General features: G+C 43.5%; 1 protein-coding gene across 16 annotated transcripts in view; it reads right to left on the bottom strand.

Annotated features, from left to right (window-relative positions):
* celf2 (cugbp, Elav-like family member 2) overlaps window positions 1–17,886 on the bottom strand; it is a 522,862-nt gene that overhangs the window by 29,541 nt on the left and 475,435 nt on the right. For all 16 annotated transcript variants that reach the window (XM_041203230.1, XM_041203243.1, XM_041203244.1 and 13 more), the window contains one exon: window positions 9,959–10,022. In XM_041203230.1, the coding sequence (XP_041059164.1) occupies window positions 9,959–10,022 (64 nt within the window). The remainder of the gene's footprint in view (window positions 1–9,958; window positions 10,023–17,886) is intronic.

Raw genomic sequence — 17,886 nt, forward strand, 5'->3', positions numbered from 1 at the left:
TTACAGGGCTCGAAGCAAGAAAGGAAGAGTAAAGGAGGAAAGGTGTTCCAGGTTTCCTGGCCGCAGGGCAAGAGATGATGCATTGTAAATCAATGTTATCAGCCCCATGCATTTCTAATGCATGGTACAATGCACCGAAGCTTAAGTAGTGCAGGAGAGGAGTAATGGTGACAGGTTAGGCAAACCCATTTTCATTCTCATGTTTCCACCAATTAGCCTAGGCAATGGGAAGGAGGCTTCCAAGAAACTTGGTACAAGTTTGCAACATTATGGAGCGAACTGACAAAAGTGCTTGAACCAAATTGTTTGCTATAATGAAAGGTATGGAGATTTATATTTAGGAAGTTAAGAGTCAGCAGGGTAATAGAGTTGTTGAATAAGCTACCAGAGAACATTGGAGCAGCGGGTTCAAGGGCCAAATGGATATGTTTCTAGAGGGATGCAATGAGGCGGCGGGGTTGATCTGTGAAGGAGTGGAATTATTGGGCCTATTAGCCATTTCTTGTTCCTAAACTTTCATAATAGTCCTCACTGGCCTACCATCCCTGTAGTCAGAAGCATATCTCTGTCCCACCAGCTTATCACCTCCTTTTGAGTACATAATCCAAAATTATATTAACTATGGTAATTTCTAAATATACTTTCTATTTTCATTATGAATTTGGTAAATAATAGTAAATAGTTATTGCCACTTTATCCAAATATTTGCCCAGAATTTTACTTTGTTCCAATATGGCAAATTTAGAATGACTACAGAGTCTGTTTCCCTTGTCAAGAAGTCAGTCTTTTTTCCATTCTTTCTTGGGATGTGGGCATCACTGGCAAGGTCAACACTTATTTCCCATCCCTAACTGCCCTTTACCCGAGTGGCGGCTTGCTAGACCATTTCAAAGGGCTATTAAGAGTCAACCCACACGGCTGTGAATCTGGAGTCACATGTCGGCCTGACCAGGCAAGGAACTTTCCTTATATTTGTGAACCAAGGATGGGAATTTTACAACAACTGATGATAGCTGTCTTGGTCACCATTAGTGAGACTAGCTTTATATTCCAAATTTATTAGCTGAATTTAAATGCGATAAGGTGCTCCGTACATGCCAGCGATTTGAACCCACGTCCCAGGGCATTAGCCTGGGCCTCTGGATTACTAGTCCAGTGACATAGCCGCTACGACACCGTCTCTACCCCACCTCTCTGCCACGGCTCAGTTGTGAGAGGCCCAACAACATATAGGAATCAGGTTTCACAACCCACTGATTGGCTATGAGGGTAGCAACTTGCATTTATATTGTACTGTTAATGTTAAAAAAAAAAGCCCCAAAGCATTTTGCATATAGGCATGTAGAAGATAGACAACAAGGAAAGGACAGAAAGATTGGTCAAGATTATTTTGCTGAAATTAGGAGACTGAAAGCACACCCACCATTGGTGGGGCTAAAGGAGGCGGATACAAAATAGGCTGCAGCCTGAATGAGCAGAGAGTTCGGTGGGAATATAAGGTTAGGGGGAGCTTTGGAGATAGGGTGGGGTGAAGCTGAGGGCGGATTGAATGCCAGGCCATGGAGGGAGTGCTGTGCAATAATACAAGAGCTCTGTGCATGAAACACCAAGATTTCATTAGCTCCAGCTGAAGGCGTGTGGGATGGCTGCATTCGCAGGAGTGATACTGAGCTTTAAAGTGCAGGAAGCTCCCAAGTTCAAGGCTGAGTTAGCTAGACTATAACAATTGGCTCTGTTGCTCCCAAGGTTGGGAGTGCAAAACAAAAATCAGCCAAGGCTTCTCCCTCACCCTGTTGGAAGATGCATGTATGACCCAGAGCTTCCTTTCATGATTTAACAGACCCACTCACTACACTCACATCTGGGAAATGGCCACACAAGTGAGCTGCTGATGACTCGCACTCAGAGGAGGAGGAGGACAGCAAAACTGCAGGGAATTTGATTTAAACCTTACTGCTCCCAATTAATATTTAACACAGGTTCGTTTCTGCCATATATAAAATTCTGCTCTGTTTCTCCTCTTAAACTCAGCATCGAAATCCCACACAGCCAACTATTCATTCTTACCTGAAACTTTTGATTTTATTTACAATGATAAGGCCATGTAAATTTAATTTAATGTTCACCTTAGATAATTTCTCCTCTTACTGTGCACAATGATTAGCATAAATCTGCATATCAATAAGTGGGAACAGATGTCAGATGTTAGAAGTGGCTGCCAATCACCAACAGTTAAAAAGTGACAGATGGACGACTCTCACAGGGTCTATTATGGTGCCCACGCCAGAGATTCATGATATGGCTCAGGCCTCAGCTGTGCCAGGAGGGGGGATGCGCGTCTCACAATCATATACCTGACTGACTTGGCAAAAGCAGGATTTCTGATTTCTGTCACTCAACTTGTTAAAAGCCCCCACACCACCTCACTCAAAACCTGACGGCCCAGAACAAGGGAGCATGGCCTTGAAATCTGAGCTTGGCCGTTCGGGAAGCATTTCTTCACACAAAGGCTATTGGAAATCTCTCCCCTAAAAATGTTGTTGAGGTTTGTGGTGGGGGGGGGGTGGTTTCAATTGAAAAATTCAAAACTGAGATTAATAGACCTTTGTCCAGCCAGGATAGTAAGGATTACGGACCAATGTGGACAGGTGAAGTAAAGATGCAGATCGATCATGACCCTACTAAATGGCAGAAGAGGCTTGAGGGGCTGAATGGTCTGCTTCTGTTTCTGTGTTTCTAAGCAGGGGGCAACAAAGGGGCAATAATCATTTCAAACCTTTTAAAAAGCCCACTACAGAAACTCCACATTAAAAAAAGGGCGGAGGCACCAACAATCTTTTAAAAAGCCCTAATACCATCCTAAATCTCCTTATGCTGTGGGGAAAATACCTTGCATTTGTATAGCACCTTGCATAATCACAGGACACCCCAAAATGCTTTGCAGCTAATTAAGTACTCTTAAATGTAGCCACTGTTGTGATTTAGGAAACACAGCAGCCACTTTGCACACAGCAAGCTCCTACAAACAGCAATGTAATAACGACCAGGTAATCTGCAAGTGAGATGTTGATCAAGGGATAAATATTGGCTAGGATAACGAGGATAACTCCCCAACTCTCCTTAAAAATAGTGCCGTGGGATCTTTTACGTCCACCTGAGGGGGCACACGGGGTCTTGGTTTAATGTCTCATCTGAAAGATGGCACCTCTGATAGTGCAGCATTCCCTCAGTGCTGCACAGGAGCATCAGCCTAGAGTTTAAAACGGTCCTTTAATTCATAAATGGTCTTAGGTGAAATACTATCTAACAGACTCAGTTAATACAGATCTAAGGCAATTAAGTTCCCTCAATAGCTTTAATTTACATGGCAAAGTCTGCTGAAATGGTTTAATGTCCACGTGGGTCACGCCACATTTCTCAGGCTTTTGTTTCTATGTTTGAAATTCGATGGTTTAAATTGGAGTTTGACTCAGTAATATGTTCTGATACGCCTGCTAATTTGGGAATGCCACTGACTAGAGGTGCTGTGAGTAGACATACCCGACAAGCACCATGAAGCATCATCATGGTAATTATCAGTATGCAGCATTGCGCCTGAAAAGTATCAGGCTTCAGTCGCTCACCCTTCCAGCTACACTGGTTCATTAATAACTAAACTGATAATGTCTTCAGAGGAGCAGCAAAGCAGTGCAGGAGAAACCAAGATATTGAGACACATAACAATGAGGATCATCCCTCAAACTCAACCAGGGCTCCTGGGGCACTGAGAGGTTGTGATTGGCTGGCCGACAGCTAAAATCTGAACACCCCTCCCACCACTGCCCTCCCCTCCCCCACTGCCACCAGGTCACTATTAATAAGCACATTGTGCATGAAACTCCACTGGGAAAACCAGAGATAACATGGAGATTAGCCTTTATTGCAAGGGGTTTGCAGTACAAGGGTAAGGACGTCTTGCTGCAACTGTAGAAAGCTTTGGTGAGGCCACACCTGGAGTATTGTGCATTGTTCCCTCTAAGCTGTGCAGCATTTGGAATGTGCTTTGTAGGGAGCAATAAGAATGGGCACAAGCAACAATCCCTTTAAGATGCTCACATGTGTAGCCGCGTAGCAATCTTAAAGGGAATGCACTGTGCTGCAGGCTACACACAGCAAACAAAAATTAGACGGAACATTGGTACTGTGTACATTTTTGGTCTCCACATCCAAGGGAGGGTAACCTTGTCCCTAAGAGGATTTGCATAAAGGTTTGCTAGACTGAGTCTTGAGATAAGGAGATTTTCCTACAAGAAGAGATGGAGTTTCCTATACTCCATGGAGCTTAGAAGAATGAGAAGTGATCTCATTGAAATACATAAAACTTTCAGATCGCTCGATGGAGTAATTGCTGAGAACCCAGAACTGGGAATCGTTATCTCAGAATAACCTTTAAGGACAGAGGTGAGGAGAAATTTCAGAGGGTCATGAGTCTCTGGAATTCTCTATCCCAGAGCGCTGTGGGTGCTCTATCACTGAATATATTCAGGTTGTGGGACGGATAGATTTTTGGGCATCACTTGAATAAAAGGAGATGTGGATAAGGAGGGAAAGCAGCAGAGAGAGAGAGAGATCAGCCATGGTTTTATTGAACAAAGGTGCAGGCTTGAGGGGCTATATGGCCCACTTCTGCTCCTATTTCTGTTGTTGAACTGCACTAAATGGTGATATAATCACAGATAGCCAAGGGAAACAATTGCTAGTGTGTATGCATGCATACGCAGGATTTAATGGTGTCGGTGTTACTTGCCCTCTGGGTGATCACAGATTAAATGGGCATTGTGTTTGCAGTATCAGTATTTGCAGCAGCTGTGAGACCATAAAATTATTAAAATGATATCAGGTAGCAAACAATCCACTTAACATTCCCTAATGGGAGCCATGTATTTTTTATCAACCAGCACTTCCAGGTACTTCATCCTGAAAGAGGGATCCTTGCTTTTGTGAAGAAGAGGACCCCTTTGTCTTAGGGAGAACAGTTTATCGCTCCGTTCACATATTAAATGGAGTGTCCAGAGGGATCATCGGGTCTATCAGCCTGCATTCTAACCAAGTTTATTTCTGTGACATGCTCCAGTGTTGACCGCCATAGTATGCCTTTAAGGGATAGCAGCATGCCATCACTAGAAGAGGTTTGTCATGAGATCCAGTCTGTTTCAATTTTTGCATATGAGCTGAACACAGCATTGCTATAGAGTCATAGAGGTCTACAGCACAGAAAAAGGCCCTTCGGCCCATTGAGTCTGAGCTGGTCAAACAAATACTTAACTATTCTAATCCCATTTTCCAGCACTAGCCTTGTATGCCATGGCATCGCAAATGCGCTTCCAAATGCTTCTTAAATGTTATGAGGGTTTCTGCCTCTACCCACTCTTTCAGGCAGTGAGTTCCAAATTCCCACCACCCTCTGGGTGAAAAAATTCTTCATTACATCCCCTCTAAACCTCCTGCCCCTTACCTTAAATCTATGCCCCTGGTTATTGATCCCTCCACCAAGGGGAAAAGTTCTTTCCTGTCTACCGTATCTATGCCCCTCATCATTTTATACACCTCAATCATGTCCCCTCTCAATCTCCTGTGCTCCAGGGAAAATAACCCCAGTCTATCCAATCTCTCCTCATAACTAAAACTCTCCAACCCAGGCAACATCCTGGTAAATCTCCTCTGCACTCTCTCTGGTGTCTTTAAGTTTTCTATCCCTGTATACACATTCTCACGTGCCTAGTCTAAATAAACAAACCCACAATGTGTTTATCCAATCCCCTCTGAGTGATTGGGTGCCTTTATATCATTATAAAAGTACGACATGTGTTCAGCAGTGGTCAAACAGCCGGGTAGCAAGACTAAGCAGAGGTGCGATATGGTGAACAACCTTAGATTGTGCTACATGGCACCAGACAACCCTTGACGTTTTGGTCAGACTGCAATAAGTTTGCAGCATCGGAGAGTGTTGAAATCGCAGCATGGTGACTACACAGTAAAGTTTTGAAGACACAGGCCAGGATGGTGCTCAAGTAAAGACCAGTAAGCAGATGGATCCCTCGTGGGGAGTTGGACAGTGCCGAGAGGACCAGTACCGGGTTAGCTCAGTCAGGAAAGGCGAGTGACCAGGGTGTGGGCCGGATCTATAGCGAGCACAGGAGAGTCAAACAAAAGGAAAAAATAAAACAAAACCATCATAAAAATTGGGCCAGAGAACGTTGTGTTTATAACGGGTGGCTTCGGGAGTTGCTGAACTATAAACTGAATAAAACAAGGAAGGTCAAAGGGGTCTTGCCAGAATGTCCATTAAATCCCCTGGTTTGAAAATTGGGATGCAGCTGACCTGCTAACTGAATTCAAAAATCTTTAAACTATGTACAGAGCTATGATTTCTTGATTCAAGTGTGTCTGAACCAAACAAACAAGCCAAAAAAAATTGCCTAGCGATAGAGAATGAAGGCCTACACAGGGTTAACAACAGGAAAGCTAAAGGATCCACAAAAGCTATGGGCTATACTAGAAGACCGGTTCAGAATCAGGTTAAAATGCCATATTCATCGCCTAGCATTCATGTCATTTCGGCAACAGCCTACAGAATCCATAGACCACTTCATCAGCAGATGCAGAGAAAAGGGTACGTACTGTGATTTTTCAAATGCAGAGCTAGCAATTGTTGAGTTGATGATTGCATCCAATCCCATGGAAGCGTTCCAGAAAGACCTGCTAGACAAACCCAAAATGTATAGCATTGAAGAACTATTCAAGGACGGACGTAAGTATGAAGTGATCCTCGCAGGTCGATGAAGCTCACAACCTAACTACAACCCCAAATGTTGACAAACTCACCAGAACACCCACATCATACACCAGGGAAATGCCCAGCTTTCCATCAATACTGCTAGGCATGTGGCAGAAAGGGCCATTGGCAGTGGCAGTGCACTAGAGCAAAGGCTGGTGCAGCTACAAAGAGCCGTGCACTGATCCAAACAGACCATACATAATGGGTACCTTCAAGCAATAAGAATGCCTATCCGGTACCCTGTAAGAAACATATCCATGAGGTGACTGACAAACCAGAAAATGACGATGATGTGCACGATGAGGTGAGTAACAGTGAACACAGGTTTCACACCGTCAATCGCATGGAAAACATAAATACCATCACACCATCCGAAGTGTTTACCAGGATCCGAGTTATCTACCCAAAGAAAGTTTGTAACTATTAATTATTGGCCAAGATTGACACAGGGGCAAGTGTCAATACCCAACCTCTGCGGATTCTAAAAGACAAGTAACCACAGACATGGAAGGTCATGGTGAAACCTACTACAGCACAGCATTCGGTGTACAACGGCTCACTTAGTCCATGTCCAGGATCCATTGTCCTGGAACGCAAGTACAATCAATCCATCTGGGTATCATACGTTCTACATCGTGGAGACTAAAGGCCCTCTGGCATGGTGATCGTGCACTAGTGACGATGCATGGAAATAGTCGGACATAACAAGACAGATCAATGTCAAAAATTACCCCATCACCTCAGTACATGACCTAACATCAAAATATCCAGAATGTTTTAACAGAATTGGCAGTCCCAAGGGAGCTGCAATGTCACGCTTGCAGGAGAATGCTAGTCCATCAATTCATCTGGTACCTTTTGCACAACGTAAATGTCAGCAGCTGCAAGAAGAAACAATGAAAGATTCTGAACTACAGAAACTGTGTAAAACCATCATTCAAGGACGTCCATGAACACGTGAGGCCATTTTGGCTTTGCTGGGACGAGCTGCGCATCTCATGGGGAGTCATTTTTAAAGGTATGCAGGTCATCATACCGGAAGCTTTGTGGTTTGATATTCTTCAACAACTTCATCACTCACACATGGGCATAGGTTGGATGAGAAGGCTCACAAGAGAGACAGCCTATTGGCCGGGTATGAACAATGACATTGAAGTCATCGTCAAGAACATATGCCAAATAAGCACAAAGAACCACTGTTTCCACGTGAAGTTCCTACCCATCCTTGGTCCAAAATCATATCCGACCTCTTTCATGTCCATGGCACTGACTTCATTGTCATTGTCAACTACTTTACAAAGTACCCCAATATTCGTCAATCGCAGAATACGTCAAGCACAACTGTTGCGCATACTCTAAGTGCTGTTCTCAATTTATTTGGTGTGTCCAGAGGGATAATGGTCTGCAACTTATTGATAAGCCATTTCAAGATATGTGAGAGAAGTGAAATATCGATCGCACTACTTCTTCTCCTCATTACCCTAGATCCAACGGCTTAGTTGAATGAATAATTCACGAGGTGAAATCTCTAATTCTCAAACGTAGACAGGCCAAGCAAGAGCTACACATTGCAATGTTACATCTGATCGCAATACCTTTAAATTCAACTATTCCATCAATGGCGGAGTCCATGTCTGGCAGAGCAGTGCATAACAATTTACCTACATTTGCCCACTCTACTCTCTCAGAAACTAGAGAGCAACTTTTAAAACTGGACGGGAGGGTGACCAAGGTGCATGATAAAAATGCACGTACTGATTTGCCAAGTTTACAGTTGGAAGGACAAGCTCGCATCCAGGATCCCACAGAAGGTACGTGGCAGCCAGCGGAGGGGACAAGTATTTGTTCAGAGCCAAGGTCCTGTGAAGTCATTACACACAAAGCTGCAACGGTGAGGCGTAATCAAGGACAAATCAGATCCATTCCTGATCCTCAATCATCGTGCAGTCCTATTGCATCGAGGACAAGATCCCAAAAGCAACCAGAACAACACCCAAGAATGACAATCCCACAGGTCACTGAGAGCAATTAAAGCCACCTCCAGACAAAGTTACCATTATAAGATCTGGGTGTACTAGCAGATTACCTCTACACTTTTAAGACTCATAGATTCCTCAGTTATATACACTCATATAATGGTAACTAAACATGAACATGTGTTGTAAGTAGTTTTACCACTTTGGAAGGAAAGGGGAAAAGTATCTGAAAAAGCAAGTGGGATGTTAAAATATGTCTTTAAGGGATAGCAACATGCCATCACTCGATAAGAAGTGTGTCATGTGATCTATCTTGAGTATAACTTTTGCCTGTGAGCAGAACACAGCATAGCTCCGGTGTGTTCAAGCTTTCTATCCATGTTTATCAGTTCTGATGTGCCAAGTCTAAATAAATGAGCCCACAACGTGTTTACCCAATCCCTTGAGTGATTGGTGCCTTTCTATCAATATAAAAACACGACGTTGACCCCTCTTGGTAATCAAATCTCTTAAATTATTCTAACATATTTAACCCAGACCGATTTGTTTTAAACTGATTTCTCTGTGACACAAGACAGTAATCATTAATAAAATCACAAGCAGTGAAGTTCACTCACTATTCCAGAACTAGGGTCAGCATCTGTGTGTTTCTGGACCAGGTGAGTGCTTTTTTTTTTTAAAACGAAAAACCCATTACGCTTCTGCTTTGCTTTTGTGTTTCATGTTTTGGAGGTGGTAGTTACTAATGATACTGAGGTATTCAGCAAATCCTTGACAGTAACAAAGCTAACTTTAGAACTCAAACCCCATTACCCCATCCCTTGCTTACCTCTTGGTTGGTAATGGTTTTGGAGGCAGGTAACAAACCAACCAGAGATGGATATGTATCTTGTTCTCAAAAGACACTAATGTTGCCTTGGTATTCTGGCATTGGGAATGTAACTGCTTTTTAAACCAGTGGATGTAGTATGCTGCCATTCTGCTTTGGCCATGTGTACAGTTGCCACCACAATGAAGGACGGCCAAGTTACTACAATAGCAGCGGTCTTGTGTACTGTGAAAATGTGTCTAGGTGGCGTGTTTCAAAGGCATAAACATTAAAATGAGAAATTGGGCGAACGGTTGACTTACAGAACAAAAACAAAGTGGGGTTGCTTCGACTTACCCGCCATCTGTTGAATGCCACTGAATGCGCCCAGGTTACTTGTAGAGGTCGCTTGCTGCAAGAGCTGTGAATAAATAAAATAATCCCATTGTAATATGAAAATTTAAGCCCTCGATTTTTAAAAATTCTGTTCAGAAGCTTATTCTCCAGTCTCTCGCTGATATACTGAGCATTCCCACTAGCGTTGTGCATAAATCCATATTAATGTCTAATCCTTATCAAGGCCAGGTAAGATAAAAATTCGAGAATGTTGTTGTGCTAAAAACAATTAATCATTTAACACCTCAAAAACCATCATCCACTTAAAGCAACATACCATGACTAATTATAAGTCTCCATAATCAAGTGGCTATGTTCAACCAGGCTGTGTCAATCAAAGCTGGCTCGTACATCGGCTGTTAAACCTTTATCACCCTGCTTCTGGTTTTTTCAGTAATGCGAAGTGGATTTTAAGCCAATTATAAAGGGCTATGGTTTTTCAATGCACTTAACTTGGAGATAAGGCAGATTCAGGGTCAAGAGTGCTGTACTCCTTCTGACAGCAGCTGCTATGTCAAAAAAGAATGTGATTCTGAAGATCCAGGGTGTTCTGTATGAGAGTGCACTGGTCCACACAGCACTGGGATACAGGGACGCATGACAGAAAATAAGATGCCAACTATCGTGACGAGGCAGATCCTCGCGGGGTGATCACTCTCACTTCACTTCAGGAACCAAACTGGGTCGGGCGAGGCAGGGAAAGGTATAAGGTGTGATCCAGTCACTTTCCTACTTGCTTGCTTGAGTGGGTTAGGTTAACATTACTCGAGACTGAACAGCTGAACATGTTATTTTAAATCTTAATTAAGTTATTCCCTTGTTATTAAACTCTGAATTGCATAGAACAAGTTCACATGGGGACATCACTGGTTTCTTCTCATTTTGGACTTGGGAAGAGATTGCATAGAGAACTCCTTTTAAAATGAGCATTGTGAGTACTTAGACATATTGTATGCATATATTTACAGACATTTAACATGTATGGGGAAAATGTTACACAAACACTCAGACAGACACACACTCACTCACAGACAGCCACACACACACACACACACACAGCCACAGACACACACACAGCCACACACTCACTCACAGACACACACTCACTCACAGACACACACTCACTCACAGACACACACTCACACACTCACACACAGACACACACTCACACACACAGCCACAGACACACAGCCACACATTCACTCACAGCCACACACACACACACACTCACAGACAGACAGACAGACAGACAGACAGACAGACAGACAGACAGACAGACAGACAGACAGACACACACACACACACACACACACACACACACACAGCCACACACTCACTCACAGCCACACACTCACACACAGACACACTCACACACACAGCCACAGACACACAGACACACATTCACTCACAGCCACACACACACACACAGCCACAGACACACAGCCACACATTCACTCACAGCCCCACACACACACAGCCCCACACACACACAGCCCCACACACACACAGCCCCACACACACACAGCCCCACACACACACAGCCCCACACACACACAGCCCCACACACACAGCCACACACACACACAGCCCCACACACACAGCCCCACACACACAGCCCCACACACACAGCCCCACACACACAGCCCCACACACACAGCCCCACACACACAGCCACACACACACAGCCACAGCCACAGACACACACTCACTCACTCACAGACACACACACACTCACAGACACACACACACACTCACAGACACACACACACACTCACAGACACACACTCACTCACAGACACACACTCACTCACAGACACACACACAGCCACAGACACATAGCCATAGACACACACTCACTCACAGACACACACACACACAGACACACACTCACTCACAGACACACACTCACTCACAGACACAGACACACAGCCACAGAGCCACAGACACACACTCACTCACAGACACACAAAAACAAATGCTGGGGTCGATAGCATGGGTTTTATTCAAAATGAAACCCATCTTGGAAAAATGCACTCGACACCGAGTCCTCATTTAAATCCCACAGTGAGCCTTGCAGCTGTGTAAACACAGCACAATGAACAACTTGACATGAAATGAAGCAAAATTGCATCATGTGGAGTGACTCCATTTTGTTATTGGACTAAGCTGCAGGGTGCTAGTGGTGTCAGGACATCTCCAGCGTGTTGCCATGATGTTGGGGGGGATACTGCGAGGCAGATGTTGCTGCAGGACTGTCGGCAGGGAGGAGTAGGCATACATCACCACAGATTTCTACCAAGCAGACAGGATCGTCACTGGAACGATTAATGTCAGTAGCTGCTCAGGTTCCAGCTTCAGATCAGCCACCTGCCATCGAGGCTGTTAGATTCTCGTTTGCACAGGCGGAACTCACGATCCAGTCTCTTCTGGGTCATCAGGAGAGGAGGGAAGGACGGGTTGGAGAAAGAGGGAGACAAAATATGGGGGTGGCGTGAGGCGGGACCAAGGGTAATGGATCCTTTCAGTCACTGCTCAACCTCGTCTGAGGAGCGTGATCAGGGATAACCAAGATACCACACTAACCGAGGGTGAGAGTGGATATGTTGTTTAATCTGAGAGGGCAAAAAAAAAAATCAATCTTAAAATTAATATCTAAACCCAGGATGTACCTGATACCAGTGACAACAGCAGAGCACGACAGTTTGATTTTCTCCAGTCGCCTGTCTGCAGCCAACATCTGTGTGCACCACACCTCCCAAAGGCAGGTTTTTAAAAATCAGCATCGCTAATAGCACAAATTGACAGGACTCACAGTGGAATGGGGATATTTTCAACCAGCTGCTTAACGTGAGCTACAACAAACATTTCCCAGTGTACACTGGGGTGGGGGCATTGGCTTTACCCATATTCATTCACGTTAGCAGACAGTGGAAAATATATCAGCATGTCTACCTGAAATGTGAAAGAGTTACAGGCAAGGCTAAACCAATTAACAAAAGGGTTCTTGTCCCTGGATCAAGCGAAATGGAAAACTCTTATTATTTTGAATCAGTTTTTAAACAATTATAGCAAAGCTTAAATTTGAGTAAGAGGGTACACCGAACATCATTTGAAGAAATAGGTTCAGGTGTCTTTTGTTATTTCAAATACTTTTTCTTTAATTGACCCTCTCTGACCACCCCCCCAACCCCACTCCCAATAATGTGCCCTTAATAAAACACAAGTGCCTTCTAAAGCATATAAGTTCCCACTGCGTTCAGGTCTCAATCTTCTCAAAGGGCAATTTGTCCCATATATTCTCTGTACAGTTGTGAAACACTGAACACTATGAACACATATTACTTTCACAACTCAGTGGCAGAATGGAAAGATTTTTTGCCATATTCAAAGAGAAAAAGAACTTGCATTTATCTAGTGCCTTTCGTGGTCTTAAGATGCCCCACCATGCTTTACAGCCAATAAGGTTCTTTTGAAGTATAATCACATGTTGTAATGTAGAGAAATAGGGCAGCCAATCAGTGCACAGCAAGATCCCACCTGATATTAGGATAAATGATTAGATAGTCAGTTTTTAATGATGTTTCTTGAGGGATAAATATTAGTCGGGACGGAGTCCATTAATATTACCAGCAGCACTTACAGAACTAAGGCGGCCTTCGACCTCCTTACAAAGAAAGTGGTTAGTGTGTGGAACTTCCTACCAGCTGGCGTAGCTGAGGCAGTTAGCATAGATGCATTTGAGGGAAAGCTAGACAAATACATGAGGGAAAAAGGCATAGAAATATATGCTGATAGGTGTAAATGAAGTAGGTTCATGTGGAGTATAAATACTGGCATAGACCAGTTGGGCCGAAAGGCCTGTTTCTGTAATTCTGGTTACATCAAGTTACTAGACAGGAGCTCATGGTGTAGGGGGTAACAAATTGGCATGAATAAAGGATTGGTCAGCTAACAGGAAACAGAGTAGGGATAAGCTGATCTTTTTCAGGCTGGTGAACTGTAATTAGTGGAGTGCCACTGGGATCAGTGCTGGGTCCTCAACTATTTACAATCTACATCAATGATTTGGATGCAGGTAGCTAAATTTGCCCATGGCACAAAGATAGGTAGGAAAGTGAGTTGTCAGGAAGAGGTAGAGTCTGCAAAGGGATATAGACAAGTTAAATGAGTGGGCAAAAATTTGGAAGATGGAGTATAATGTGGGAAAATGTGAATTTGTCCTCTTTGGCAGGAAGAATAGAAAAGTGTTATACTATTTAAATGGAGAGAGATTGTAAAACTCAGTGGTACAGAGGGTGTTCTGGTACATGAATCACAAAAAGTTAGCTTGCAGGTACAGTAACTGATTAGGAAGGCAAGTGGAATATTGGTGTTTATTGAAAGGGGAGTGGAATATAAAAGTAGGGAGTTTTACTGCAGCTGTACAGGGCATTGGTGAGGCCACATCTGGAATACTGTGTACAGTTTTGGGCTCCTTATTTGAAAAAAGATATAATTGCATTAGGAGGAGTTCAGAAAAGGTTCACTTGACTCATTCCTGGGATGAAGAGCTCAGCCCATGAAGAAAGGTCCAACATGTTGGGCCTATATCCATCGGAGTTTAGAAGCATGAATCTTATTGATCTTATTGAAATATATAAGATCTTGAGGAAACTTGATAGGGTAGATACCCAGAGGATGTTTCCACTTGTGGGGGAGATGAGAACTAGGGGACACAGTTTAAGAATAAGAGGTCTCCCTTTTAAGACGGAAATGAGGAGAATTTTTTTCTCTCAGAGGGCTGTTACAATGTGGAATTTTCTTCCTCAGAGAGCAGTGGAGGCTGAGTCATTTAATTTATTCAAGGCTAAGGTAGACAGATTTTTGTTAAGACAAGGGAGCCAAGGGTTATGGGGGGCAGACAGGAAAGTGGAATTGAGGTCACAACCAGATCAGCCATGATTTTATTGAATGGCAGAGCAGGCTCGAAGAGCCGAATGGCCTACTCCTGCTCCAAAGTCCTATGTTGTTTTTTTTTCCAATTTCCAACCCTCTTTCTATGTCACCTGCCGAAGGCCCTGACTCCTGCTGAGATCAGTTCCAGAGCTGCAAGCTGTCTTATGTTAGCCTTTGAAATTTGGCATTCTTGCATTTGTCCTGATGAGTTCAAGACGGAAAGCTTGGGCAACATGTCTCTCCTCTTTTCAGCAATACTCAACCCCAACCTTGTTACAGGTTCATCTGCCAAAGGAAATAATCTCTCTCTCCCTTTACCCTCAAGTACAGTTAATCACCTCTTTCAGATTCAGCCAACTCTGCACTTACCCCGATGAAGGCTGGAAACTTTTTTGACTCTGCTGCTCAGTAGCGAGCTAGTACTTGACCCGCTGAGACAAACGTGCGGCTATGGGGATGTTTTTACTCTGATGCGTTCTTGGCAGGCACCTTACCACAGGTTCAGTGTTTACTGCCCTCAAAGTGCATTTTTAATGGCTGCTCCATGCCAAAGAAAACAAAACCCTTCCTCCAGCCTTCTCAAACATTAATAATGTAGAATTCTGGCTTTATACACTGGAAATGTTATTTGCATTCAAAAAAATAAACATAAATGACAGGTAATTTTTCCCTAACACTGTTACAGTCCGATCCACTTACATCCAAGCCTAATATATAGATTAATGTCAGCAACCAATGGGGCACACCAGGTTCCAATGTAGCACACAAACTGGCAGCTCCAACAATCGCACTGCTTGCGAGTCAAGAGGTGCTGAGTGCTATATAAGGCGGAACAATTAGGGAATAACTATAGCTGGGGCTCTTTTCTCTACAAAGGTGAAGGATGGGGGGTAACCCAATCAAAGTATTTAAGAACACAAACGTGTTTGATGGGGTAATGTATCCACTTGATGGGGGTGAGAGGGGGTCAGGGAGAGACCAAAACTAGGTGCCATAAATATAATATAGGCGCTAATTCATCCAATAAGGAATTCAGGAGAAATTCCTTCACCCAAAGAGTGGTTACAATGCGGAACTTGTGACCACGTTCAGTAATTGAGGGGAATAGCATAAACACATTTAAGGTGCTGCTAGTTAAATACATGAGGGTGAAAAGAATGTAAATATATGCTGATAGTTAGATAAAAAGGGTTGAGAGGAGATTTGTGCGAAGCATAAACATTGGCATGGGCTAGTTGAGCCAAATGGTCTGTATATACACTGCACACACACTATGTAAATGGCTGGATGTGAATACAAGGATTACAGTCTAATCTGAGCTCTAGTAGGAATCCAATAGTGGACTCTGAGCAGTGTCTAATCATCACACTTCAACACTGAGATTAGATTACTGCCTTGAAATTGCAAGGTGTTTGTCCTTTAACAAACAAAGTATTCAGTTTACAGGCAGTTTTTGATTCAGATCTTGAACTGTTTCGGTGCTGAGAGAAGCCATTTCTGAATAATAATTTGCTGCTTTCTACCAAACAATATCTGGAACAGGAAATTATTATTGCTGACATTAGTGGAAAATAAATGGGTTAAAGGAATCTGGTTCTCCAGGAGCAGCGAGCATCCGGGAAAGCTTTAACAAACCCAAAGGAAAACATTTACAGGGCTACGAGGAAAAGGCGGGGAGATTGGGACTAATTGGATAGCTCTTCCAAAGAGCCTGCACAGGCACAATAGTCAATTGGCCTCCTTCTGTGCTGTAATGATTCTGTGATTTACATTGAAAGTGCTCTTCTCTGCCTGAAATCCAAGCAGCAGCTGTAGCCACTTGGGCAAGTGTCCCACGGACTCCAGTGTGGAAGCAGCTGTAGTTCCTCAGGAGGCAGCCTTCCCACCTCATTTACATTCGAGCAGCGCTGCTGCGAGGCTGCAAAAAGTAACACCATTATCCCAGGCCAGAATGGAGAATAAGGTAATTCCCCCTGTTAATCATGACTGGAGACGGCGCTGCTGTTAAATGACTGGGATTGAGTTAACACACACATACAATCTGTATTATGTAATTACCCTCCACTTATTGCACTTGGCTGCAGAAATCACTCTGCTTTGGTAGGGAGAATTTCAGTCATGAGTTCCGTTTGCTGTAGTTTGTAAAGGCTCTTTCTAAATAGATTCTGTAGACTGTTTGCTGTAGTGCGCTACTTAATCATGCTGTTTTCTGAGTAAATAAGCTTTGCTGTAATATTGACTTCTTGCTGAGAGTCCTGATGTGGGTCCGTTTCCCTCTAAGCATCCCCGACTCCTTGGCTGATGCAGTATTGTCAATGGACATTATATAAAATAAAAACTTGCATTCATCAAACCTCTTTCACATTCTCAGCATGACCCAAAGTGCTCTGCAGCCAATGAACTACTTTTACAGGGCAGTCACTACTGTTACACAGGCAAGAAGCAGTTACCTTCTGCACAGCAAAGTGCCACAAACACAGCGACTGGTTATTCTTGTTTTGGTAGTTTTGGGATAAACCTTAACCAATACAACTCTTCTGCTCTTTTTCCAAAGAGTACCACGGAACTATTTTTATATCTAATGAAGCAGACAGACTCAGATTAAGTGACCATACCTGTGACAGTGTAGCAGTCCCTCAGTCTTGTGCTGAAATGTTATCCTATATTAAATGCTAAAACCCTACAGCAAGGCTTGAACCCACAGCCTTCAGTCTCAGAGCAGAGGTGCTGCCTCTGTGGTATCACCTTACAAAAATCAATTACATTTTTTGGGGTAATTATCTCCACTACCACAGCCGGAACTCTTAAGTAAACGAGGGGGGTTTGGTTCAATTCCGTCGTTTGCAGGACCTAGAATAAGCCATTATTGGTGACAAGCAGCCCTGTTACAGGTTAGAATCAATGAAACACTAACTATTCACCACAGAGCAGAGTTAACCAGGTAAGGCTCATCA

Source organism: Carcharodon carcharias, chromosome 13, assembly GCF_017639515.1.
Source record: "Carcharodon carcharias isolate sCarCar2 chromosome 13, sCarCar2.pri, whole genome shotgun sequence".
Taxonomy (NCBI): domain Eukaryota; kingdom Metazoa; phylum Chordata; class Chondrichthyes; order Lamniformes; family Lamnidae; genus Carcharodon; species Carcharodon carcharias.